At 40.8% G+C, this 27,873-nt stretch overlaps 2 protein-coding genes across 4 annotated transcripts in view; both read left to right on the top strand.

The window, feature by feature from the left end:
* The window catches only part of LOC126760570 (uncharacterized), a 439,995-nt gene that overhangs the window by 232,521 nt on the left and 179,601 nt on the right, over positions 1 to 27,873 (top strand). The gene's annotated exons all lie outside the window — the stretch shown is intronic.
* Positions 1 to 27,873, top strand: part of LOC126760577 (G1/S-specific cyclin-D1) — a 113,769-nt gene that overhangs the window by 63,173 nt on the left and 22,723 nt on the right. For all 3 annotated transcript variants that reach the window (XM_050476320.1, XM_050476318.1, XM_050476319.1), the window contains one exon: positions 26,418 to 26,592. In XM_050476320.1, the coding sequence (XP_050332277.1) occupies positions 26,418 to 26,592 (175 nt within the window). The remainder of the gene's footprint in view (positions 1 to 26,417; positions 26,593 to 27,873) is intronic.

Below are 27,873 nucleotides of genomic sequence, written 5' to 3' on the forward strand. Positions count from 1 at the left end.
GCACCCATCAAATTCAATGATAGGTGACATTTGTCGCATGAACTTCGGCTGTCTTTTCATAAGAAGGAATCTCATTCAGAGTCTATAATATCAGTTCAAGCTGAGCAATATATTGGATATTTTAGTCGCCTCTTACGACAGGCATACCTTACTGCGGTCAAATTCTATCAGCTGGGGGACATACCGTCTTATAATTAGAAATGCGTGCTTCTTCCGAAGCTCTGCTTTAGGGCATCCTCTCGCCCCTCGTTTCCTGTAGCAAAGATACAAATCACTGCCAACCAACGCGAGCCATAATATTCTAATTCATCTTACTTTTCGAATGCTTAATGTGGTGTCCACTCGCATTGCAGCGCCAACGTCATTGTCCGCATTAATGACTTAAGAATTTTGTGCCTTACCATAAGGTACATCGCTCAATTAATTTTCAAGTATGCGAACGCCTTGGCAGCCAAGCAACCCATTCGAGGTGGGGGTAAACAATGTTTTGCACTCTACCTCACATGGCTTTGGGCCATGCGTTGCGTCCGTCCGTTGTTGGTTTGTACGCGCCTCGGTCAATGTACCTGTTGTGGTGCTATGGCTGGCGCAGGTTTGTCGCTTCCTTAATGAGTACTTTTTCCTGTGAAACGTTGGGGCAGCGCTGCCGCCGTCGCCACCGTCGCGTACTTAAATATTCGTTTATCGAAATGTACGGTCCGGTTGAGTAGTTGGCAGGCTCGCCGGCTCGCAGCTTTGTTGATCGTTTGGTCGCCTGCATCGGTCCTTTGGCACCTCCAGCCGACAGTGATGAAGGTGGCATAGCACGGTATGGCATAGCGCGGTGGTGTGCTGGCGACGATTGCGGCAGCGATAGCGCGTCTTACTCTTCATATATACCATCGTAGTTGGCCACAGAACACTCACTCTGCATTCCAGTGTCGGTAGGGTGGAGGGCGCTACGAAAATACTTCGTTTTTTGTACATACATTGCAAGTGTGTTGCCCAATCAGTGATGCTGTTGCGGCAGGGATTTCTGTTCGTGTTTTGCGTTACATACTGTATCCTGTTAAGGCGAGAGTTCGGCCGCTGCGGCTGGTGGTGGTGTTTGTTTGCTCTCGCTGATAGCGCAAATTGTATTTAGTTGGCGCTGTAGATATGCTCGGCTGACAGACTGCGGCGCTCGTTTGATCAGCACAACAATCAGAGAGACGGTTATGTTGGTTGTCGGTTGCGTGGTCAGGCGGTTAGCTCGATTGTTTGGGCAGCGCTTTGCTAGACGCTTCGTTTTATTGCTTTGTTGCTGTTCAACTTTTTCTCCACTGTACCTTCACCTCTCTGCTGCCGCTTTTTCGGTGCCTTCGTTTCGGTAGTTTGCTACCCAATTCACCGTCGTCTTTTCCTTCACCGCGCAATGGACATCCCTAAGTCGAAGACGCTTTATTCAATGGCCGGCGTGGTCTCGCTTAGTCGCGGGCACGTTTAACTGCACGTCGCTCTGCGGCGCTCCAGCACAATTCAATGGCAGTGCTTCTGATTTTGTGCGCGTGCGAAACAAATAATCAGATTGCCCCGACGATATGATCGAATTCCTGGAACTTACTTGTGTTGTTTGAGTACCTCGTTGTCGTATGCTTTTGCTCTTACCTACTAACTGACCGACTGAGCAATATTTTGTACTTTATGTTCGTGCTTTTTTGTGTAGTCTCGTCCATAACGGTTGGACACAGGGATCGACGGTCGGTTGGCAACTGGAAGATGTGGGCACACAAAGCCCAATGAAGCAGTTGTTGTATATAGCAAAATAAATGGCAAATGCACTTACATTCATTAATTCATACAAGTGCTTGTGTGTGTGTGTTGCTTGTCTACTGCTCGTTTGAAGTATCTTCACTACCTTTCAGTTCACTTTTTTATACCCTGAACATGATATCATATAAAGTATGCCAAAAAGTGTGTAACATTCAAAAAGAAACGTCGGAGATCCTGCAAATTATATACATACATACTTATAAACGGTGCTCCATTTCGAGGTTAGCTATTGTTTTTTTTTTAAGAAAAGGCAAACTTCAAATATAATGGGGAATGTTTATTAACATTCGAAAAATCATTCTTTGGCATTTATTTTTTGAAGATTATCTTTTTCAAATGTTGGCCGCGGCTACGTTTCAGATGACCCATCCACTGAATTCAATTTTCGATGGCTGGTTCGAGCATTTCGACTGGTATTTGGCGAATGACACGTGTGATGTTTTGCTCCAAGGCCTGCATGGAAGCGGAATTGTCCACAGAGACTTTATACTTTACATATCCGCACAGGAAAAAGTCTAACGTTGTGATATCACACGTTCTTGGTTAATCGACCGGCCCAAAGCCTGAAATTATCTGCTCACCGAAGTGTTCTCTCCATAAATCCATTGATTGCCAATCCAATTTGGTCGGTGATCAAAACGGTCGCCACTGATGATTTACACAGGCATATTTAAAGAAATATGGACCGATGATTCCAACGTCGGATCTTCGTGGAACTTTTCAAGAGCCCATAGAGCGAAGCGACGTCGCTTGGGAAGATCGAGCGGCTTCAGTTCTTGCACAAGATGTATTTTGTACGTTTTCAATTTAAGATCTCGACTTAAAATGCGCTAAGTCGTTCCATACTTCAGTACGAGTGGTTGCGAACGGTACCTCTTCTTGGATCGCCCGTTAAATGATTAGCATGATGAGCTGCGTCGACTTATTCAAGTCGGTCTGCCCGTCCGTCCGCATAAACGAGAATAGTCCCTCAGTTTTTGAGATATTGATTGAGATTTTTCTACTCGTTTATCTGAACTGCGAATATCCGACGACTTCATAGCTGCCATACAAACTGCTGATCGATCACACTCAAGTCCTCGTATGGAAATCCTTTTTATTTGACAATATTTATTTACGAAATTCGGCATGAAATATTGTCGAAGACAACGCTATAATCTCCGACCGAATTGTTCAGATCGGACCACTATAGCATATAAGTAGCTGCCATATAACCTGATCGATAAAACGTTCAACGTTAGACCGTTTAGAAGCGCACCTGTGAAGGGTATTACAGATTCGTTGCTGCCGAAGTTAACGATTTTTCAGTTTCAATTTCGACAATTGATAACTCGTTGTTGATTCAGGGCGGGTGGAAGGTGTTGAGGCGTGCTATGTTGCTGTACATTTCGCTTTGTGAGTAAACTCATACATACTTATGTATAGGCTAGTACATACTTATGTATATATAAATACCTACACGTAGCCACATTACGACATTCGAGGTATTCTGAAAGAAAGATGCTGCCGAGTAAAGCTTCTTCTCCAAAAAAAGATTTTTTTCACAATGATTTTTGTTGTTTTTGGTGTTTATTTTTTTGCTTTTGCAAAATGTGCACGATTTCTGCTCATTCAATGGCATGAAGCGCGGCTCTGTGCGTTGCTTGCTGCTTTGAGTGAAGCTCGCCAAGTTTGTTTTTGTAAGTATATGTAAATACGTTTATGTACGCAACGGTATTCTCATATGTATGTATGTATGTATGATGTATTTATTTCTATATGCCGATTTTTGTATGCGTAAATTTGTATGTGCTTGCATAAATTGTCGGCATTTTTTGAAAAAATTATTTATAAATACATAACAACGACAACAACAACAACACATCACTCTGCTAAAATATACATTCCGATACAAAACACGCGAGCGGTAAACACGAAATGGACTAAAACAAGCATTTCCAAAAAAAGAGAACCTTAAAATCGCGAATGTAAGCTGAACATTTCGCTCGACGATTTCCGAGTGTTGGCTATACCCATAGTGTGTGTGACAGCAGGCAGCGTCGCTCCGCCGCTGGGTCCAGTCTCACTGCGTCGCTGGCTGCTGCATATTTTCTCAAGCCATCACGCCGCCACGGAGGTCCCACTGCCCCATTGTGTGTTTGTGTATTGTTGTTTTATGTGCTTGTTGTATTTGTGTTTTCTTTGCTTAACGCTTCTCAGACCCTTGGAATCCGAGCTGCTTTGTTGTTGGTGTGTTTGTGCAAAAAAATGCGCGAAGCATGTAAAAATTTGTTGTTTTGACTAAAAAGGAGTAAAATGCATTTTCATTGCTCGCTGCCCATTAATGAGCTGAGCGCTATGCTGAGACGCGCCGCCGCACTGTACTGCGCCTTGGACTTGTTGTTGTTGCAGATTTTAATGAAGTGCTGGCGGCTCCATAGAACACCGCTCAGCGCTTTGTGGTGTGACTGCGTGGTTCCTGCGGCTGCTGTGCTGTTGAGCGCATGCGTATTGTTGTTGTCGTTGTTGTGCGCCAATTGCTCGTTGCTCGTTGGCATGTTTGTGGCCGCTTTAATGGCTTTTACCGCCGCCACTTAATTTGCTGACAACATTGTTGTTGGAATTTATAGATCGCATTCTTGTTCGCGCATTTATTTTATCGGCGCAACAAAGCGCTGCTAACTCTTCGAACGCCTTCAATGCACAACAAAAACAACAACAACAACAACAAAATTCATGGTCATTGGCGATGTTTTAAAGGTGTTGTAATTTTCTCTTGGCCATTTTTAGTCTCCATCGGCGTTTGTTTTTCCCTCATGTCTAAGTTGTATTTTATTCCCTGACGTGTAATCAGTAAAAAGACTTGTCTCTATTATATCTGCGAAACGCGGCTCCCCTAAGAGGGGATGTCTTTAGTAACATTTTATATGAGAATTTGTTGATGAACTTTGAAAACAATTTTTGGCTGGGCATAGCTATGGCTCAATTTAGGCGAAATGTTTCGAACCATCTGAAATCGAGTGGAAATATTAATCAAATCTTATTGGTTAGCATTCGTTAGGTTTTTTGAAAAGCGCTTAGGTTAGGTCCAATGGCTGGTCCACAAAATGCGGATCGCACTTCGACTGTTAAATACAGTTCTTTATGCAGTAACTAAATATAGTATGTCTGGTAAGCCGATCTTATAAGTCGATAAATTTCTGCTAAAGCATTTTACTTCTATTCCCAACAGTTTCGGGATGTCTGAAAGTGTTTCAGCTTGATCTCGCAAAGGCGAGTCAAAAAGTAAGTGTTGATATGACTTTGCCTCAAACTTACCGCGTGAATAGTTAGAAAGCCTTTAATTAGGACAAAGCTAGCGTTAGTGAGGTCGAAGAGCTCAGTAAATCTCTCTCTCTCCACCTTGGGCCATATGGATCTTGCAACAGCACATAAATTAATGGTACCCCTGTGCTGGTGAAGTTATTTCGATGTAGCGACAAACCCTGCGCTAGTAAAGTTCGCGCGAATCCCAAATATTCAGTAGTTGAACGAAGGATGTTAGTGTGGAGCAGCGCACCTTTCACAGTCTATTGATAGCTGGGCTATGGTAACTTCTTTTGCCATCTCGTCGGCTTTATAAGCCCTGAGTTGAATTTTTTAATCATTAGTGGTTGTCTTTAGAAGTTATTTGTATTACTATACAGCGTGATCTTAAGCAAAAGCTGGAGGGTAAGACTTGCAAGGTCTGTCGCAAAAGAAACAGAACTTTTTAAATATAACTCTTTCTGGTGGCGCCACCTATTGGTGGGTATATGAAATGAAAAGTTCGATCTGTTGTTGACATTTCGTAAAAATTTTAAGACAATTGGATAACTACAATCGATGTTATCGATCAAAAAGTGACAGCAGCTTTTGGTCATCGGTCGTAAAATGCAAAGAGCAAATATTAAATTTTGTTTTAAACTTAGGAAAACGTTTACTGAAACATTTCAAATGATGAAAAAAGTTTATGGTGATCAGTGCCTATCCCGTAGTAATGTGCATGAGTGGTTTAAGCGATTCCAAGAAGGTCGTGAGGACCTCTGTGACGATCAGCAGTCGGTCGTCTTCAGAAGTCAAAATTAAAGACAATGCTGATTTGTTTTTACGATTCCGGGGGTATTGTACACCGAGAGTTCGTATCCCACCTGGCCAAACGATTAATGCTGTGTTTTACCTTGGTGTTATGAAGCGTCTTTTGTCACCCATTCGTCGTGCTCAACCACAATACCGTGAGGCAGGGTCCTGGCGCCTGTTGCACGATAATGCGCCGTGTCATCGGTCGACGCTTGTCACTGATTTTTTGACAAAAAACTCCATATTAACCATTAATCACTCACCCTACTCACCTGATCTGGCACCCTGTGATTTTTACCTATTTGGAAAACTTCATTTGCCCATCAAAGGACACTGGTTTCAGGACATTTCAGCTATCCAAAAGGCGACGACCGATATTCTCAAGAGCATTCCGAAAAATGACCTTAAACACTCATTTGAAATGCTAATTGACCGGGCTAAACGCTGTATTGAAGCACACGGAAACTACTTTGAATAAAAACAACAAATAAAATAACTTTTGAAAAATATTAATTTTTTGTGGTTTTTTTTAACAGTCCTGTCTCTTTTGCGACAGACCTTGTATGTGATCTTTACAAGGTCTAAAAGTAGATTTCGGAAGTCTGAAGCAAACAAATAGTCTTACCTGAATGATGCTTCGTTGATCTTCGTGAATGACATGATCGTACAAAAATGGGCGGAGCAGAACACTTAAAGATCTATGCTCATTTCTTCTACTATACTATTACTTCACTCGTACTTTAGAACTCGTAACTTAACTCAGAGATAGTTTTTATTTCCTAATCATCTGAGGGCGGCCGTCTGTACACTAGCCGGCGCTAATATTTCAATTGTCTTTTACAATTCCAGAGTCAAAGCGTAGGTTGTTACTCATTATTGACACGACTGCATTAGGCATTTGTTTGCTTGCCTCACTAAAATTCCGAATCCCCACCACGATCATCATAATCCCTATGATCATCATTGCTAGCAGCCAACAATCGCTGTTTGTTTGATTGCTGATTCGCCACCGGCAAATTTATTTTGTTTTGAAATTGAATGCAACGTCGCAACAACCTACGCGCCTCATCAAACCGAGTGGCTAGCCAACATGAGTACCAACAATATGAGTCTAATAGGGCACGAGAAAATATTTGTGAGGTCCAATCAGTACGTGGACCATATGACCACGGCACACATACATACATATGTGCATAAATTTCTTTGAACGCAGCCACAAGATCAGTGCAAACCAGTGATTGGGTTTCAGTTCTTTTGTTTGGCGCTTCCATGAATTTGTGCTCTCATGTTTACACATCCGTGGCGGCGATAGAGGATCAGATTAAATTTGTGTGTGCGTGCATTTGTGTGGTTATTCGTGAACAATTACTGCCGGTACTGGTAGTGGTGTGGGTGGATGGTCTTCTTCGTGCCTTGCGAGTATTCAAGTCGTATTAGTTTAGCGGTTCTGCGAAATAACGCCACGCAGACGCGGTTCGTCTATTTAAATGCACTGCCAATAATGAAAATGTGCATAGCCTGCTGTGAAACATGGTCCAGAATACTATACTGGGTAAGGTTAACCCAAAAAGTCTTCAATAAAGAATTTTCTCTTTTTGGTATATAAGGGTTATACTTGGATTAATATTGTAGAGCTAAGGGGATCACGTCAGGTGATTGTAGAATACGTTGTACCGTTATTTAGCCGCTGTTCCGTGAACATTATTTTAGCTCAAAAAATTTGTGTTTTTTGTTATTGTCTCTTAATGACCAGATATCTTTGAGCTGACTTTTGAGTTGAAAATCCCCTGACCTTAGACAAACAGGCTGTGTGAGTACAACATACCACTTTCCTTATTAACCACTCTCACCAATTTGTGCTTTACCTACCGGCCACGTGAGTTCATTTTAAAAGTTTCCAGTGTGAGAACCCTTATCTTAAGGTATTTCATTTTAAATGAAATGCGGTAAAAAATCACAGCGACAAAGTGAATGGAAAAGAAAAGAAGCAAAAGAAAAAATATAAATTTACCTAACAGAGGTCCATATGGGCCTTAAAGGATTAAGTGGTGCACACTAATATATAAACATTTCAACAATAATGCTTCCACAGGTAAACACACAGGTAGATAGCAGTGCATATACCCTTTAAAATGTCGAAATTGTTATTAGTTAAAGACTTATTTGATGTGGACTCATTTTCTTTCAAACATTTCTCAAAGCTGCTCAACACGTCTAAAGACCGAAGCGGTCGTTATATACTATTCTTCTTCTTCTTCTCCTTCTCCACTTGGTCTTTCCAACGGAGTGGAGGTCTTCGACTTCTTCTGCTTTCCTCGGTGGGTACTGCGTCGCATACTTTCAGAACTGTATTGTTTTCATCCATTCGGACGACATGACCTAGCCAGCGTAGCCACGGTCTCTTAATTCGCCGAACTATGTCAATGTCGTCGTATAACTCGTACAGCTCATCGTTCTATCGATTGCGGTATTTGCAAAGAACCATAAATCCTCCACAGAACCTTTCCCTGGAAAAATTCGTAACGCCAACTCATCAGATGTTGCCATCGTCCATGCCCCTGCACCATATAGCAGAACGGGAATAATGATTGACTTATAGAGTTTGGTTCATTGTCGTCATCAAAAGAGGGATCTCTCATCCGCTGTTCTTTCCTTTTCATTGGGGGCGTTTTATACGTTGCTGGTCCCAAACTTAGCGCACAACTCTGGGGAGGGATGGTTCGCCTTCTCACTCTAGCTCGTCTTCAAGCGGATGTTTTTTGGCTACCCAGAAGATACTTGGTCTAAGACCGAAAGTGGTGAGCTGCTTGAGCCATATGTAAAATAATCGTTTCTGACCACTCCCAAGTAAATGGCACTCAGAGAACTGTCCTCACTTGCGTGAACTTTTACACATGACTCCATCCTTCTTTCAATAAGTGTAAGCCCAAAAAGTAGCAAAGCTTGACTCGAGCACTCAAAAGTTCCATAGCCTGTTACAAGAAAAGGCTTTAGTCCAAATAGCATATCTAAGAGATTCCGAGAGTGGTAGAGCAATATTGAGTTTATGTTTGTTGTGGGCATACTTCTACGTGGTATATACTTGTTCACATATCTCTTGTCGCTGCTTCGATAGTTTTTCTACTTTTCATTGTCGCTGTTGTTGCGGCTTTGCTGCTTTTTTCGCTGCAGAATTCAATTGGGTGGCAATTCTTGAGTATTGTGGCTTCCTCTACAAGTCGCGTTGTGTGTCAGTCTGAACTCTTAGTGGCATTACCTTCGTCTTTATCGTGACTTCGTTTCGGAATTGTATTCATCTGTATTGCTGCTTGGTTATATGTGTTTGAGTGTGTGTGTGACGTGAAATTTCATGAATGAATTTTGTGCACTAGAGCTCACACACAGCTATGTGGGGGATAGTGTGGGGTTAGACATTGGACTCGACGGCTGCCTGCCTGCCTGCCTTCCACATTCTGTGCAGCCTCATTTGGTTGCTGTGGCTTCGCGATCTCATAAATACATATGAACCATTCAAAAAGTCGCTGTCGCAAGTCCTGACTCTGCGGTCTTCTCCCCTCATTCGTGAAATGTTTAAGGAACTATACGCTCATATTCGCTCATGAGTGTGTGTGTGTGTGTATGCATATGTGGTTAGTTAACTAGCTGTTGGGTTGCTTGCTTCGCTGATTTCATTTATTACCCGTCTGGGGGGCACTTGTTGCTCTGCCCCAAACAACATAATTTCTGTGTATGTGTTTATGTGTGTGCGAGAGTTGTGTGCGCGCATGCACGTTGTTTCCTTTTGCTGTTGTTTTTGCGCTTTTTGTGCGCTTTTTTGCGGCAAAGGGAGGTATAGCAAAGCAAATTCATTCGAATCGGTCTGCGTGCAATTTTTATACCCAATACTTTTAAATTACTTTAAATTATGTATAGGCTCACATATAGATTTATATGAGCGCTGTTATGCGCTGTGGCGCGTCTGGTCTGGTAATCTATTAATACCAATTCTTCCTGGAATTTTCTTCAAATTGCAGCATATTTGTTAAAAGGTTTTAGCACTAATATAGCACCAAGCCAACAACAATGTTTTAGATGCTCACAGCAGATAAGCCGCGTCCATTGCTCCAGGTAATTTCCTAATTTATGGCTTGGACCAATAAAAGTGCCGCCCAAGTGTGTGGAGTGCGTGACTACTAATCGCTAGTTTGTGTGTTCCTTTCGGATATGGTGCAAATATAGCGCTTATTCCTCCGAAATTCAGGTGTTAGCCTTTCTTTCACCTAAAACTTAAATAGCAATTATTAAGGAGACTGACCAAACTCCGGCTGGTTTATGTTAGCTAAAACTGTCAAAATCATTTTCTTGCATATTCTGACTAAATTTTTTCTAATGTTGGCCTTGCGGCTGGTCTCTAAGACCATACTTCGAGAAATCCGCCTGTATCGTTAATATTGCTTGAACCCATCTTAAACCAATTTATACAATTCAATCTAATTTTGCAAACTGACGTTGATCAATACCAAAAGCTCCGCCAGGATTCAACCTCTTCGAGCAGTTCGATACCATACGAGGTTTCAGACAAGGCGACTCCCTATCGTGCAACTGCTTCAAGCTACTCCTGGAGAAAATAATTCGAGCTGCAGAACTAAATAGAGAAGGTACCATTTTTAATAAGTGTACAACTGCTGGTGTACGGCGATGATATTGATATCATTGGCCATAACAACCGCGCAGTTAGGTCTGTTTTGTCCAGGTCGAACGAGAGCAAGACGAAAAGTCTCCTGTCATCAAACAGACAGTCGTCGCACTCGCGACTAGGCTCCCACGTCACTGTTGACAGTCCTAACTTCGAAGTTGTAGATAATTTCGTCTATTTTGGAACCAGCATTAACACCAAAAACAATATCAGCCTCGAAATCCAACGCAAAATAACTCTTGCCAACAGGTGTTACTTCGGACTGAGTAGGCAATTGAGAAGTAAAGTCCTCACGACGAACAAAGACCAAACTCTATAAGTCACTCATAATTCCCGTCCTGCTACACGGTGCAGAGGCAAGGACGATGATAATATCTGATGAGTCGTTGTTATGGTCCTTTGAGCATTGGCAACGCCGAGTACCGCAGTCGATGGAACAATACGAGATATGCGGCGACATCGAATTAAGAGGCAGCGGCTATGCTAGCTAGGTCATGTCGTCCGAATGGATGAAAGCACTCCAGCTCTGAAAGTATTCGACGCAGTACCTGCCGTGGAAGAGAAAGCCCCACTTCGCTGGAAAGACCAGATGGACAAGGACCTGGCTACACTTGGAATCTACAATTGGCGTCAAAAAGCCAAAAGAAAGAAAGATGACTTCTATACATTTGTAAGAAGCCTCTGATCGAATGGCCTTCAGTGCCTTAGCGGATTTTGGTTTCTTCCTTATCAGCCAATTTTTGGAGCGCCATGTACTAGATTGTTGCACTGTTTCGGCGTCGTATTCATAGATCCACGTCTCGTCAGCAGTAGTCATGCATGTGATGAGCTCTGTTTTCAGGCATCTCTGTTCCAATCTTCACTCAAAATCGTTTTTACAAAAAATTAAGATAAGACGTTAACATTGACACGCTTCATACCCAAAAGATTATCCAAAACGGTTGAATCGATCCTTAAGAGTGGTTGAGACTCTCTCTTGCCAACACGCAGATTTTCAAGCACTGTTTTTTAACTTTTGCGATCTTACTCCTTCTCATTTTGTGGTCGTAAGTTATACCAACTTCTTATCTTTTATCTTCACGATAAATATACATTTTTTCAACGCTTACACTCTGAAAAACCTGAAAATATATTTATATACGTATATGTATGTGTATTGTAAACGATTTTCGAAAGCATAAAAAAATGAAATAATCACAAGAACTCATAAATTGTCTTCCTCTAACTAGCTGAGCTCACATCTTTATATCTCTTTATGTACGCGTGTGAGTTACAGCCTCCAACTTCCTACGCTGCTGCACTCCTGTTTATTCTTATTTAGCGACACTGTATTCTTTTGCTTCTGCTGCTGCTAAATGTTGTGTCTGGAAGAAGAACTTCACACCAAACGACTTCCGGTTGTTTTCTACTTATTGTCATTCTATCTAATTCCACAGCTAGTCTTTCACACGAATTCTCATGAATTTCGCTCTCACTGCAATGGTAATGCAGCTGTTTGTTGTTGTTGTGGCATATTGCTATTTTATTATGCCGCACTGCATCACCATGTGGCAATGTGTGTGTCCGCGCATTGGACGGGTTAATTGCTCTCAGCGCATAATGTTGCCGCCGCCACACGAACGACAATAACTGCATGCAGCTGCTTGTGTGCGTGTTTGTGTGTGCGAAACAATAATCATTTTTATTATTGCGGGAACATTTCTTATAGTTAATAATTTTATTAACCCAACTCTTGCCCACATAATTATTACGGTTTTCCTTTTTCAAATATTTCACTTCACTTTCTTCGCCACAACTTCGTTTTTTGCCACAGCGCAAGTGCAGCGCGTACACTTGTTAGCATTTCCTTTTTGCCACGCTGAGTCATGCGCACGCAGGAGGCCGACAGACAGTCCAGCGGCAACTAGTTTTTGTTTAACACTTTTGTTTTTGTTGCGCGTTGCATGCAAGAAAATGCGCGCACATTGTTGTCAACTTGCGTCTAGCGTCTGGGCGGGCGTTGAAAATAAACCAAGCCAGCGCCAATGCGTTTTCACTTTCTTTCTTTGGGAAATTTCATAAGCTTGCGGACGCATTTGCAGTGAACATACTCAGCGTTATTACAGCTAGATTTAGACGCTTTGAAGCTGTGAGGTAGACACGTCGTTGGTGTGAAACCGAGTAGTCGCCGCCAGACCCACCCCTTTCTGGCGTGTTAATTGTGGTGGAAATTTTCTCTTGCGTTTGAAGGCACTTTTTGTGTGTACTTGCTATTGGATCCTGCCCAGTGGGTTTTTTAGTTTTATTTCCCATTATTTTCACTACCTTCCAGTGATCACAAGGAATTTTTCCGTCCGCTACAATCTTTTTTGCTATTTGAAATTTTTTTGTTAAGATATATTATTCTTCCTTGTATGGATTATTAGTTGTAATCACTCGTAATTATTGAGTAATTACACAATATGTTTTCTTTCATGTTTTTCCAAGAAAGTTGAAAAAAGTCCTACAGTAGCAATTTGCCATAATTTTTCAAAGTTCATATAAGATCGCTTTACTTTGACAACAACTAACGCTCTGGTAATCGTAACCTTTTACGGCTATTGAGCAATGAAGGTTCTAATATTTATTTACCTCTAAGTAATGGCGTTATTGGTAAGGTCCCTCGAGGTCATTGCAAAAATGTTTCATTAATTTCTCCCCTGATATGCGCTGTTTCTTCTTGCCGGTAACTGAAATATACGAGAGAACTTCCTTTACCACGGCTAATCTAAGATTAGGTTAGGTTAATCTGGTAGGCTAATAAATCACGCACAGACCAGTTTTGGCCCTTTGCGATACTATTATAGATGGAGATTAGTCTTTTAGGATGCCTGCGCTCGACGCGAATTTTAACAGACTCTGCAATCTAACTATCAATACCTTCTCCAGTGTACCGAGGTGACCCCCGGATGCTTACAGCGTATTCCCATCCGTACACCATTCTTGGCAATCTCGTCCACAATTTCTTTGCCCTCAATGCCTTTTTGACCTGGCACCCAGTAGAAGTGCAGTTATTTGCTTCTGTCAACACTTTCCACCGCTGCCCTGATTTCCAAGACACTTCTGGCCGATATGCGATACGAGGTTACTGCATTGATTGCTGATGGCGGTCTACATAATTGTTGACTCTGGCTTTCACAATAGAAAAGACCTCACCTTGCAATATACTGCATTGATCCGGCAGCTTGAAAGGTTGCCTTATGCCTAACTCTGAACAGTATATTCAAGCACCAACTGCATCTTCCTTTTTCGAGCCGCAATTACAAACTGAAGGGGAGCGCAAAGCATCAGCAAATTTTACCGGTCCAATATGGAAAACATTTAGTTGAGTTATGAACCTTTATTTGTCAAAATGGTTCGAAACTCGGAGGAGGCTTGTGTTGAGGAATTTAGAGAAAACAAAATTACAAATCATTAACCAGCTAAAATAGACTATTTCAACTACATTTCATAAACACTTGATAATGAACTAAAATTCTCAACCGGTTTATAAAACACCTCTTATCACTACGTGACTTTTAAAAATTATTAGAATCCTAATTAAACCTCTCAAATTAGCACTCACTGCAGAGCATAAAACATATAATCATGAATTCTACACCATGCGACGATCTACCAAGCTACGCATTGCCGGTCGTTTTGAAGAGCCCTCCAAGGTTCGTCACTTTCTTTAGTCCGTCCATCCTTCCGCTCATTAGCTTTACAATGTGCGCGGCTTGATGTGTGCGTCAAAATTTTAATTTCATTTTTATTCTCTTCATTTTCATGAAATATCGCTTTCCATATGGCTTTGTTTATGACTTTGTCTGTAGCACGACTCTTTCACTCGCCGCTTACTGCTGAGTACGTACATTTTCATAGGGGGTGCGAATTGCTTAACCCGACATCCTGCAGCAGCAACAGACAATAATCAAAATCGAAGCATACCGACAGACACACAGACGGACAGATAGCAGCTAACAAGTCGTATGAACACTCGAATGACATGAGAATTTATTTTACAACCAGCAAATCGCCTACAGTGCCGTGCTAAATTCGTTGCCACCACCGCCGTCCCTGTCCCTTCAACGACACGAGCTTGAGAAAGTTGCGAACGAGGCGTTCCAACTGCAGCGTCATCAAATGCGGAGCTCTTATGAAGACTGTGTGAGGCGTTTGCAGGAGTGCTGAGCTCTGAAAGACAGGACGAAACGGCGGGTGTCGGCGAAGGCGGAGGACGGAAAACACATGTTGATTCGCGACAGTCGGCCGGTGTCAGCACAACAAAGTGCGAAGACTGCGTACTTGGCTAGGATGAGTTCGGCTTGAGGAGGGGAGTTGGCGAGATGCGCCACAATGCTGGCGAACTTAATGAAATAAATGAAAATTATGAACTATTCATACTTGCGCGTTGCGGTGGCGTCTCCACGATAGCAATGAAAACAAAGTATGAAAAGTATTGTTGCAAGCATATGTTGCACGACAACCTTCGCGTCTCGTCTCGTCGCGCAAGGGCTTCAATGAAAATGCTTAACGACAAGCACATTGGAATGTTTGGCCACTCCAATGGACGGACGCGCGCGGTTGTTGTTGGGGTTGTGTTTGTGGTGTGTGGTGTGCGGGTGGGTAATCGTCGGTGTGTAGGCTTTAACTCTTTACATGCTAAATACAAGTTAAAAATCAAACAACGCGCACCAAAAAAGCAGAACAAAAGCAAGAAATGCGAGGAAGACAAAACGACTAACGCGAAGCCGTGCCACGTCCGCTGTTGTCTGTCGTACATCGTTCAATGCGGCTACGTTCGTCTATCATCGTCACGGTCGTTGTTGAGCAGCTCACAATTCATTCATAAAAATTGTTCAGCATACACAATTTGCTTAAGAATTCCAGGCACAAACGTCATGAACGCGCAGACGCAGGGCGGTGCTTGACTCATATACATAAGCTCCGTGGCCGCAGAATTGAAATCACAATTGGCGTACAAGCGGCCGACATGTGCAGTAGCTCACTTGCTGCCCGCGCGTCTCACTCTACGCCGATTGCGAACATAACGCCGCTGGCAATGAATGTCTGCACATGCGCATCGGAGACGAGAGGATTCTACCACCACAGCACACTGCGGCAATACGCAGTGATGGGCGGCATTCGGCAATTCCAAAGTCCGCGCAACGCGCAATTTAGTCTTTCGCTGTGGAACCAGCGCGCTGCGGACGGACGCCTTGCTGCCTGGAATGTAAATGTGTGATCGAGGAGCAGTGTTGGTCCGCCGAGCGTAAGTGTAGTTTGTGTTGTTGGCAGCGGTAGCTGTTGCTGGCTCGGCAACGATAAACGCCTTACAGACAGACGTCCGTCTTCATTTCGCGGCTGTCACTACTGCATGCGTCTCTGTGCGGCTGACGACATTCGCACCGACGACAACTCAAGTTTATTACTATTTAATTGCGCGCAGACAAGTTGCGGGCGGCGGTGCGGCAGGCAGACGACAGATCGACACCAACGTGCACCACCGTCGGGGCAACAAAGAGCCGGGGGTGGTATGTGTGCGTGTATGCGTATGTGAATCATATGCTGGGGACCCAGCGCGCCCCGCTCGTTGGTCGCTGTGTTCCCGGCGTTTTTTGCGCGCCGTTTTGACAGACAAGGACAAGCGTTTGACATGTGAACAAATTAAAATATGCAAAAAAAAAAAATGAGTAGAGAAAAGCACAACAAAAAATAAGACCAACTCGTAATGTGAAATTGCTGGGACGCGGTGTGCAAAAAAATACAAAAGCAAAGCACGCAAAACGAGCAAACAACCGGCAAGTTCCTTTCGACAAGTGCTGGCCGCAGACGTGCTGGTGGTGGCGGTGGGAAGCAATGCAAAGCAATAAAATTTCGCTAGGAGTAAAGCAAGTAAGGCAAGAATTAGAAAAAAAAGCATTGGCAGCACTGGAAGACAAATGTTGGAAGATGCAGATTTTTGTATTCGTTTGAAATCGCTTGGAGTGCCGATTTCCGCTTGGTAATTCTTTACGCTTTACTGACTCTGTCAAGCTTTGGGAGGCCGTACGCATTGCAGGCGCGGGCAAGGCGCTTGGCCTCCTCGGCAGGATACGAGTTTATGTTTTATGTGGCTTTACACATACCATAGCTTAACATTCCGATCGGCAATTGCTGTTGTTGTTGTTGTTGCTGCTGCAGCGTTTTATGGCCAATTGTTTGTATGGCTTGTGTACATACATACTTGTTATCACTTCTGCGAAAAAGGCATGCGAACGGCGACGCGCATGCAGAAGAAGGGCATTAAAAATGCCAACAATGTTGGCTTTAGATTTACATGCGTTTCTTAGTTCCAGGCATAAGCTAAGCGCACACATACATATGTACATATGTGCATACATGTGATATGCATAAGTATTTGATGCGATAAAAGTTTTATCACTAATTCAAAGTGTCTTTGGTGGGTGATAAGTTTATATTTCTGATAATAATTGCTGCAATTTCCGGGTTCTACACTCGTTTATGTTGATAATAATAATGCGGCAGATGTTACGCCTAGTTTAGCCCTTCACCGTACAAATGTTAGTACACATTTTGACTGGAGTCTTCTGCTATCGAAATTCAAAGCTGTCCGCCAAAAAGCAGTAAGATTTCTATTCGAGTTTGATTCAGTTTGGTTGTCTCGATCCAACAAATGTGCAAGATGATGAACTGCGAGTTAGCTAATTACATCTGAAAAATGAGCTTTTTAGAGATTGTTTATAATTTCGCTATTGGACTCTTATTGTTTCTTTTATGTACTTTGAGAAAGTCTGGAGTTGATATAGACCTCCTGACAACTTTACCCCCAAGCTTTGACTCATCCATAAAGAAGCTCACTGCATCTCTCTTCCAACGGTTTCTTCACACTCACAACTCCTTCGTCGGTATATGGGCATAGAAGGAGCCGTCAGGATTCGGCAACTCCATGATCCAAGTGTTCCGGTATGAAGCCAAGTGTGTTGGGGTGAACCTTAGTGCACCATATATGTTGATAAGTGTCGGACTTTCTTTGCAAGTGTGGTCTTTTCTAGAGCCCTCCATCACATAAAGACTCCACAGAACATAATGTGCTTGACTATGGTGTCGCAAAGCCGGAGGACCACTTTCGGTGAAAGGCATCACCTTTTACTAATGGCTCCTCTGCAGTTGTACAAGGCAATCGATGCCTTTTTTTTCCATTCGATATTCGGCTTCCAAGAAAGCTTCCTATCCACGATGGAGCCCTAGATATTTCACTGCATCCGCTGGTTATAGACGTGTGTCTCCCAATTGCGGCAGCGGTGCCACCGGTGTCTTATATCTTCTAGTAAATAAAACCATCTAAGTTTTACTTGGGATTGATGGCGAGACTACTGCCGACTGCCCAATTTGTTATGACGCTGAGATATCTCTGCGTCAACTCGTACACGGTATCAGGAGCTTTGCTTTAACCAGAAGTGCTACATCGTCTGCATATGCAATCACCAACCACCAGCATCCTTAGAAGAGGAGATAGAACTCCACTTTCTGGCGTTTCCCTACTCACATTTCGTCGAGCACGTGCGTTACCTCATTCCGTTTCAATCACTCTGTCGCACAGAAGATGGAGAATGTGGTGATTGAGGTTTGATTCAACCCCAAGACCGTCCAGAGTAGTAGCGATAGGACGGTTTTGAAAGCTCCTTCAGAACTATAAGGTGAATGAATAAGAATCACCCAAACAAGCCGCCGGAACTGCTGCGGATTCACAAATGAAACACAATCCCTCTGCTAGTGGCCAAAGCTGGTCGTTTCTGGGCGATTGTGTTTCGTCGTTGATAAACTCTATAATTTGGCGTATTTTCTCTTTACTGATATTTCTCCTTGATGTGTGCTTAAAGAATACTAAGTCAAGCACTCGCAAAGCTGTCTGAGAAGATTTCATTGAAATATCTTAACTTTTTAACTGTATATAGTGTAACCCTTTCACAATTTTACAAGGCGTGATACAGATTACAAAAGCCAAACATTGGAAAATAATGGTTATCTTTTCACTAGACCTTGTATAATTGGAAGCCTTAAACATTAGCAATGACAATCCTAAAGGCTCTTAAGGTTTGCCTTTCCCGTTTGAAAGCTTCGAAATATTTTCATCCCAAATATTAGTTTTAATCTGATAATTTTATTGATAAAAATGTCAAATAATAACAAGATTTCAGTGATAACGTACAAAGTATTTTCTATTTTGTGCTTCACATTTCATTCGTTGTAATTCTCAACCTACTCTTGAAATTGATGAAGCGCTTCGTTAGGCTTTTCAGCTTTTTTATTTGAACACTAAATACATATTTAATATTAAATAAAATTGCATCCCATAAAAAGGCGTGCAATTTTTTTATTACTTTTGACAAGAAGGCACTAAAACTTAAGCCCTATGGCGCCCAAGTTTGCAGTTTGTTTAGAGAGACTCTCAACTCAACTCAACTCAAGTCTAGCTGCCTAAGTTCAGCTAATACATAATCAAACAACTGTATAAATTTTATAATTAAAACAAGAGTGTGTAAATTAAATAGACTTTGCTGAGTTTCGCACAAAGCAGACACTTTATATGTATGTACATACGTGTGTATGTGTGTATGCAGGTGAATATATACTTCCCTAATGCGCTTTTATGGCTACAAATGGAACAGTTTTGTGTGTGCTCGTTTTTTCCCTCACAAATGTGATGGCATATTGGAATATTGTGGCGTTCGTGTGTGTTGATTGTTTTATCGGAGCGCGAAAAAAATAAGAAAAAAAAAGTTTTCCTATCACACAAAGTGCTGTTATATATTTTATTTGTATTAAAATTTATAATATGCACTTTGTTGTTGTTGCTACTGTGTTAAGCGCATTGAATGGCGCATTGTCAATATTCAATGTCAACCGGAATTATGCTAGCAAATGTTCGGAGCGTCTTGCTTTGCCTCATAAATGAGCAGGAGATTAATTGCCATCAATGCACCCCTACACACACCCCTAGATGCCATCATAAATGTACGTGTTTGTGTGTGTATGTGTGCATAATTGCAAAAGCAACACAAAGGCGCTAACTGTGCGCAGCGCTACGGTGCAACGCTGCTGCACGACGCCAATGACACCGCAACGTTTTGTAGGGAATTAATGCAATAGCACGTTTCTATTCAATAATGACCACTTGTATGCTCAAATACCTTTTGTTCATATCTGCTCACTTCACTTCACTTATAAACTCACATAGATTGCGCATATTTGCTTTGCCTTGTTCTGTTGTTGTTGCTGTTTTTTGCGGTTCAAGGTGCAGGAGGCGTCTTTATTCCATTTTTATTTAATGCTTGACTTTGAAGCGCTGCTTCCCTATAGTCAGCCATATCAATGCCTCTCTAATCATATTTACTTAAAGCACAAGTACAAGCACATATATACAAACATACATATGTACTTAGATTGCTATTATTCAATAGTATTCTCATAATGTCTGTATAATTTCATATTGCACCTGTAAATGCGCCGTTTCATTATCATTTCCATATAATAGAAATTAGTTTCTTTGTGGGTGTGTGTGTGTAGCTCATAGACGCAGGGTTCTAGTTGTAAATCACATTTTCTAGTTTTTATCATTTACCCATTTTAGTTTATTTGATAAAATTATTTGCAAGCATTGCTATTTTTAGTGAGGAGGGCCAATATGAAAAAACAAAATCGTAAATCACAAAGAGGACTTAAAAATTGATATTGCATTGATGTGAAAAGTGTAGAAATATACGTAAGAAAATGAAAAAAGACAAGAAATAAACTGAAATTTGTAAAATTATAAAAGTGAAAAATGCAAAAGTCACATCAAATTAAATAAATAAAACTAAAAAATATAAAAGAAATGAAATAAGTGAAATAAAATTATTTACATAAAAAAAATCAGATAAATAAAATTAACTAAAATGAAATAAAATAAAGTAAAATAAAACAAAATAAACTAAACTAAAATAAATACCATGAAATTCTCAGTTAAGATTTACAAATAATGTTATAATTAAAATTAAAATTAAATATTATAATAATCTTATAAATATAACCAAAAAAAAAAAATAAAAAATAAAAAAATTTAATAATAAATAAAAAGAAGAAACCAACGTTAACTTCAAACAACAAATACAAAATATTAGTAACGAAAACTTTGATCGCCAGTTTGTATGGCAGCCACGCCGCCGGCACATAAACCGCACCAAACCCAAATTTTTTCGGGATGCAATGGTGACTCAGAGAGTACGTGTCGATTACCGCCCGATTAATAATGCATTTTTGCTTATTGATGAAGCCATTTAGCCAGAAATGAGCCTCATCGCTGAAGATGATTTTTCGATGAGAATCCGGATCATTTTCAAGTTGTTGCTCAGCCCAATTAACGAACATACGACGGTTTGGGTGGTCAAGCGGCTGCTGTTCTTGCGTTAAATAGACCTTGTAAGGATGTATACCAACATCTTTTCGTAAAATTCGCCACAACGACGTCACAGAGAAGCCCAACGCTTGAGAACGACGTGTGAGAGACTGATTTGGGTCCTCCTCAATTTATGCACAAGCGGCAGCAATATTCTGGTGTTTTTCTAAGTAAGCAGGAGTTTTGAACCTAGCGCCACCTGGTGGTGCCATCTATATGTCAACTGGTGCGTTAGAATCTGCTATCTTTATCGATTGTCCAGTGAGAATATCATGACATTTCATTGATTGTAAGTGAAGTTATTGCGTTTTCAGTGTCGGTATGTTTGTGTTATCGGTGCGAAAATGAGCTTCGAACAAAGAGCCAACATTAAATTTTGTTTTAAAATTGGTAAAACTTTTACGGAAACGTTTCAATTGATGAAACGAGTATATGGCGATGATTGCCCATCCCGTAGCAGAGTGCACGAGTGGTTTCAACGTTTTCAAAGTGGTCATGAGGACATAAATAACGATCAACATGTGGGCCAATCAAAATACGGATCACCGGAAATTCCATCGAAAATGTGCGTGAATTCATCAAAAATCAGCCGAAATCATCATTGAAATTCATGGAAATGGAATTGAACATCTCCAAAACATCGATTTATCGCATTTTGATCGAACATTTGGGCTTACGAAAGGTGTGTGCACGGTTTGTTCCACACAAATTGACTGACGACCAAAAATTGCTCACAATCCAACATTCGAAGGACGCTTGTGACCGATTATTTGACCAAAAATCACATTTTAACCATTAACCACTCCTCGTATTCACCTGATATGGCACCGTGCGACTTCTTCCTTTTCGGAAAAATGCATTTGCCCATGAAAGGAAAGCGTTATGCAGACGTAGAGGCCATTCAAAAGGCTTGCACTGGCATACTGGCGGTCATACCGGCCAACGAGCTAAAACACTCGTTCGACATGCTTTCGGACCGTGCAAAAAGCTGTATTGAAGCAGAGGGAGACTATTTTGAATAAAATAAATTGATTTTGCCGAAAAAACCATTTGTTCTGGTTTCTTTTTTTTTCAAAATCCTGTTTACTTTGGAACGCACCTTGTATGTAGTCCTATGTGAAGCCATAGAACAGAAGAATTGTGTTTGAACTTATAAATTAGCAAAACCCTTAGTAACCAATACAAAGTGTTTAAGTCTTGACCTCCCGAACGCGGGACAGTCAAGAAAGAAATGTTGAGTTGTTGAGAGACTTGCATTACCGAGGGCAAAGAGATCACTATCTCTCTTCCGACCGATTTTGGGCTAGAAGGCTTTTGCGACAGCGCATGTACCTATGGTGGTCAAGCATCTGCGAAGCCCAGCTATCTAGTAGTAGAACACAAGAGGATACGGGGCACTGATAGCGGTTCTAGAGTGCCTTTTCTTGCAAGCTCATCAGCTTTACAGTTTCCTGAGTTTACAGATTTCGCTTTGGCCTGGCACCCATATCAGTATTATCACAAAGGCCCTCGATGCTATTGATAGCGAGCTCTTCGGAGATGGCGTTCGCGAACAGTTTTCATGGCTGCGTGGATTCAAATTACATGGAATTATGTGCAAAAAGTGATAAATAAATCTAAATAAAATATACGTTGCCACCTGTTTACAGATATTCAAAGAAAAATATGGCCTGTATTAGGCTGTATGCATTTTCAATTGATAAATTCTAAATTTTACTCAATCAATTAAATCTCACCATTTTATGCTTCCAATACCAATACTTATTTTAAACCTTTGAAAAGGATTTTTTTTTTATTTTCGAGTTTCTTTTTAGTTTCGATACACTTCTGGGGTGCACGCAATTTTTTACTGTTATCAAAGCATGCTCGTTTGTGCCGCTCTATAAAGCATATAACAGCTATGTAGGCAGGTCGATAACAGCGTTTTTATTGCAACACCTTGTTGCAGCTAATTATGAATAACTATGCAACATTTTGTGGCACATACATACTATGTTCTGCTAACCTAATTTCCAATTGTTGCCACACCGCTAACACTTGTTCTCGCTGCCACTGCTGTAAAAAACCGAAATGCTACAATTGCACCGCTATGTGGCAAGCCTACCAAGCCGAGTCTGGCAGTGCCACAAATGGTAAAAAACGCTAATTTCTTATCGCTAACGCCACACACAACTAGAACTGCAAAACAGCCAATATTACTATTTAATATTAAATATGTAAATTTTAACTTTATATAAGTACTTATATAATTTGTATTTATGTATGTGTAAATATATGTATAGCTTAGCTAACGTTGGGCTCGTAAAAAGCTGCCACGCGGTGCGAGTGTTCGTCGGTGGCGCAATCAATTTGGGTTTTTCCTAACAATGCAGCGGCGAAACAATAATAGAAAAAGCGGGGAGTAAAAAACACGAACTGCCAGCGTTAAGTTCCAGTTAAGAAGCGGCAAAAAGTGCTAAGAAAAAAGTAGAAAAATCGAAAAAAGTTGCACTGGCTTGCGCATACGTAATATCCCCCAACGCTTATCAGTCGCAATTAACAACGGAATTGTTTTTGCCTTGCCATTTTTCATAACCGATATAATCCGCATGCGGGGACAACTTGGAAGTGGGTAATTTTTGCATAAATTTTATAAAAATTCAATGCATAAACGCTTGCTTCCATTCAGCGAACGGCTTGCCAGACCCGTCTACAAGCGCGCTTATATATAATGGGTGCCTTAAACAGTCTTCAATAAAAAGTTGCATAAAGTCAATTTACTTAAAAAATCGAAAACATGTGTAATTGTTCTAAGCGCGCTCATAAATCTAACTTTTCGTTATTGCAAATGAATTTATGTGTGATCTGTGCTTGTACTTTTGTGGTGTTGCCCGATCGCACAAATGTCAGAAGTTTGTAATTAATTAAATTTTTTGTAATGGCGTTTAGGTTTTTCTTTGAGTTTTTTCGTCGTTCCATGTTAATAAATTAAATTTTCGCGATTTCCATTGTAATGACTTCCTCAATTATTACAAAGCCATTACTCATTAACCTACTGAATTATCACCTCCGCTGTCAAATTGATTGTTTAAGAGCGTTAAAATTTTTTTCAACAGATAATTGTTTAATTGTTTTGGCGTTTAATTGTTTCGTTTTCAGTTATTGAATTATAAAGTCTTTGTGCAGCCGAAATAAGCAACTATGAAAAGGTAAAAATATTTAAAAATTAAATATAAAAACGATGTCCTTTAAACTTACTTCAAAGTAAGCAAATTAATCAAAGTAAAATAAAGTAGTAAGGAAGCGTTAATCTCGGGTGTAAGCGCACATTTAATGTTCTTACAAGTCGAAATAATCATCAGGGAAATACCTTAAGGTGCAAACCGTCAACTCGAGCATGAGAAACCAAGCAATTATATATGCAGTTGAACTTCCCTAACTCGAAACGCCACAATCCAAGAAACAAATTCGAGTTAGAGAGACTTCGAGTTATACAAGGAAATTTATGTGAAATTTGTATTCTATTGCCAATTCAAGCGTTCGAGTAATGGACGGTCAACATATGCTGGTTTGTTAGAAAAACGAAAATCATATGTGGTATGTGGGAGCTGCGGGTAGTATCAACCCGATTTTTTCTATTTTCTGCCAATACTACTTTCTATTAATATGCCACATACTAATAAAATGAACCCTGAGGTTCATTAAAGTATGCCACATATTACAACCACCAACCATATGGAGTAAAGTCACCCGAATGTTACTATGTGTTTGTTAAATGGGAGCTATGTCAAGTTGTTTCAAGATTTGTAATCATTTTAGACAGAAAGGCTCACTATTATGAGCAAAAGACGCTCCTTTATTTTCATTGAGATAACTCACTCAATGCCCGATATATGCGGTATAAAGTCAACTGGAGGTTCGAAAATCTTTGTATTAGGTATTTTCTCATTCTTGACTCACAGATATACTATTATCAGGAAAGGATTCTCTCTGCATTTTAATTATATGTCTCATATATTGACCGATATTTTTAACAGCTGCAACAGTCAGCTATAAGTGCTGGGGTCAACGGTACCTAGGAGCTTGAACAGTTTAGGCCCGATTGTAACCATTTCTGGTCATAATGTCAGAATAGTGTACTATATGTTATGCACTGAATTTGCCTGAAATCTGTCCAGCGAGTCCCGAGATATAAGTTTTATCTAAAAGTGGGCAGTGTCACGCCCATTGTTCAATTTTTATACCGGCTCCTATAAAGCCTTCTAATCCGATATTGGGGTACAAATTAATGTCTTTGCCGTATATAGTTATTGATTTAACGCGCTTTTACAAGGTGCGTTCCAAAGTAAACAGGACTTTAAAAAAATCCAGAACAAATGGTTTTTTCGGTTCGGTCATGTCGAACTAGTGTTTCAGCTCCTTGGCCGGTATGGCCGACAGTATGCCAGTGCATGGGCAAATGCATTTTTCCGAAAAGGAAGAAGTCGCACGATGCCATATCAGGTGAATACGGGAAGTGGTTAATGGTTAAAATGTGATTTTTGGTCAAATAATCGGTCAATGATGTCCTTCGAATGTTGGATTCTGAGCAATTTTTGGTCGTCAGTCAATTTGTGCGGAACAAACCGTGCACACACCTTTCGTAAGCCCAAATGTTCGGTCAAAATGCGATAAATCGATGTTTTGGAGATGTTCAATTCCATTTCCATGAATTTCAATAATGATTTCGGCTGATTTTTGATGAATTCACGCACAGTTTCGATGGAATTTCCGGTGATCACGTATTTTGATTGGCCCACATGTTGATCGTTATTTATGTTCTCACGACCACTTTGAAAACGTTGAAACCACTCGTGCACTCTGCTACAGGATAGGCAATCATCGCCATAAACTTGTTTCATCAATTGAAACATTTAGGTAAAACAACAAAATTTAAGGTTGGCTCTTTGTTCGAAGATAATTTTCGCACCGATAACACAAACATACCGACACTTAAAATGCAATAACTTCACTTCGAGTCGATGAAATGTCATAAAATTATCACTGGACAGTCGATAAAGATAGCAGATTCTAACGCACCAGTCGACCTATAGATGGCCAGATCAGGGGGCGCCAGATTCAAATCCTGTTTACTTTGGAACGCACCTTGTATGAAATTAAGTTGTTATTTACTTTTGAATTTAAGTTGTTATATCCCTTTGTCAGAAAAAACGCATTTTTCTGTGATTTTGTTTGAAGAATCACTTTTTTTTTAATGAATAAGTAAAAATTATTTACGTTTACAGAATTAAATATACTTTAAAAATCGGTGATTTATTTTGAAAAATTTTGAATTTCCTTAATCCTAACCCTTGCCTAATTCTGTAGCCGGTAGAACCTCTGAATACAAATTAATTTAAAGATTTTAACAAAATCCACTCAAATCTTAGTTTTCACACCATATTTTACGCTCTCTTGCAGAAATGGGAACTGTACGTGCTCAGTCGACTCGGCTGGGATTTGTCCTCCGTTACGCCTTTGGATTTCCTTGAATTGTTATTAATCCGCCTGCCTATCAAGAGTAAAGAATGTCCTGATCTGAGTCTCGATAAAGTCAGGCAGCATGCGCAGGCCTTCATATGCTTAGCAGCCAAAGGTGAGTACTGTCAATTAACTTATTAAGCTATTTAATTAATGAAATGTACTGTCAATTAACTAATTAAGTAATTTTATTAATGAATTGTGTTAATGCTGCACAAAAGTTTAATTGCCAATTGGGCAAATGAACTGCGGTTGTCTCATAACGCATACCAACGGCACGAAACCAGTTGTTTGGCAGTAAACTTAGCCACATTCTTATTCAAACTGAAATATTTCGTATAACCATTTATAACATATTTCATAACCACTGGCACTGCGCCTCGCGCTCAGCTGTTTTCTGCCGCTTCATTCACACCACAAAGTTAAATTATCTCTGCAATTGTGGTCAAACGACTCTACCTGCTGTGCTGTGCCCCGTCCAGCCGACTTCGACTGCTATCTATGCGCCGCATATCCTGTGAATGAAGTTGCCCACCTCTAACTGGCGTTAGGTGGTCGGTCGGTCGGTCGGTTAGCCGGTTGGTCGCTTGGCTTTCATGTTGTCTGCATTGCACAGACGAGGCCCTGGCCAAGGTACAAAGGAAGATGGGTAATGAAAACAGCACACAAATATAAAACATTAATAAAAATCGCAGACCACGCAAATAACCTGTCTGCGGCTTTTTCAGGGCATTATCAACGGCAACAGGACAAGCGATAGCATCAAAGAGAAAGAGCCAGCCACCAAATGAGCAAAACAAAAATGTAGGGGACGCGCATGCGTTACTGCCAGCAACACACCAAATGCTCGTTTGGTTTCGTTCATTATGAAATACTTTTTTAATGGCTTGGCGTGTGGCTTCAGGATGCCAATGGTCTCCTCATATTGCGTCCATCGCGAACGTAAGTTTCTCGGTTTTTAACTAAAGTTCGGCATTGCATTAGCATTGTGGTTGCACGTTTGCGCCTTGCTTCGAAGGCAACATTGAATTTTATTGATTTTGTATTCATTGAAAATTGTTTGCGCTAACAGTTTCGCGAAACCTCAAACACCGACACCGAGATTTGTCTGGCCATTCGTCTGTGCTGTTACACCGCATTCCAACTAATTCATTATTGATTGACTCAAGCGAAGGATTGCCTTTTACAAAGTCCACGAGCGAGGTTTACTATACACCTTAAAGTTGTCTACAGTTGCGGTGTCATTAAGCGAAGAGTAAATTGGTTTTCTAGAAATCAATTTCAATGAAACATAATTTGTATGAAGTGTGTGCAACTGTAGAAACGGTCTCACTCACTTAGGTGATGGGCTTCGTAATCCTTTCATTTATAACATTCAGCTCTTAGTTTGAACTAA

Source organism: Bactrocera neohumeralis, chromosome 5, assembly GCF_024586455.1.
Source record: "Bactrocera neohumeralis isolate Rockhampton chromosome 5, APGP_CSIRO_Bneo_wtdbg2-racon-allhic-juicebox.fasta_v2, whole genome shotgun sequence".
Lineage (NCBI taxonomy): Eukaryota > Metazoa > Arthropoda > Insecta > Diptera > Tephritidae > Bactrocera > Bactrocera neohumeralis.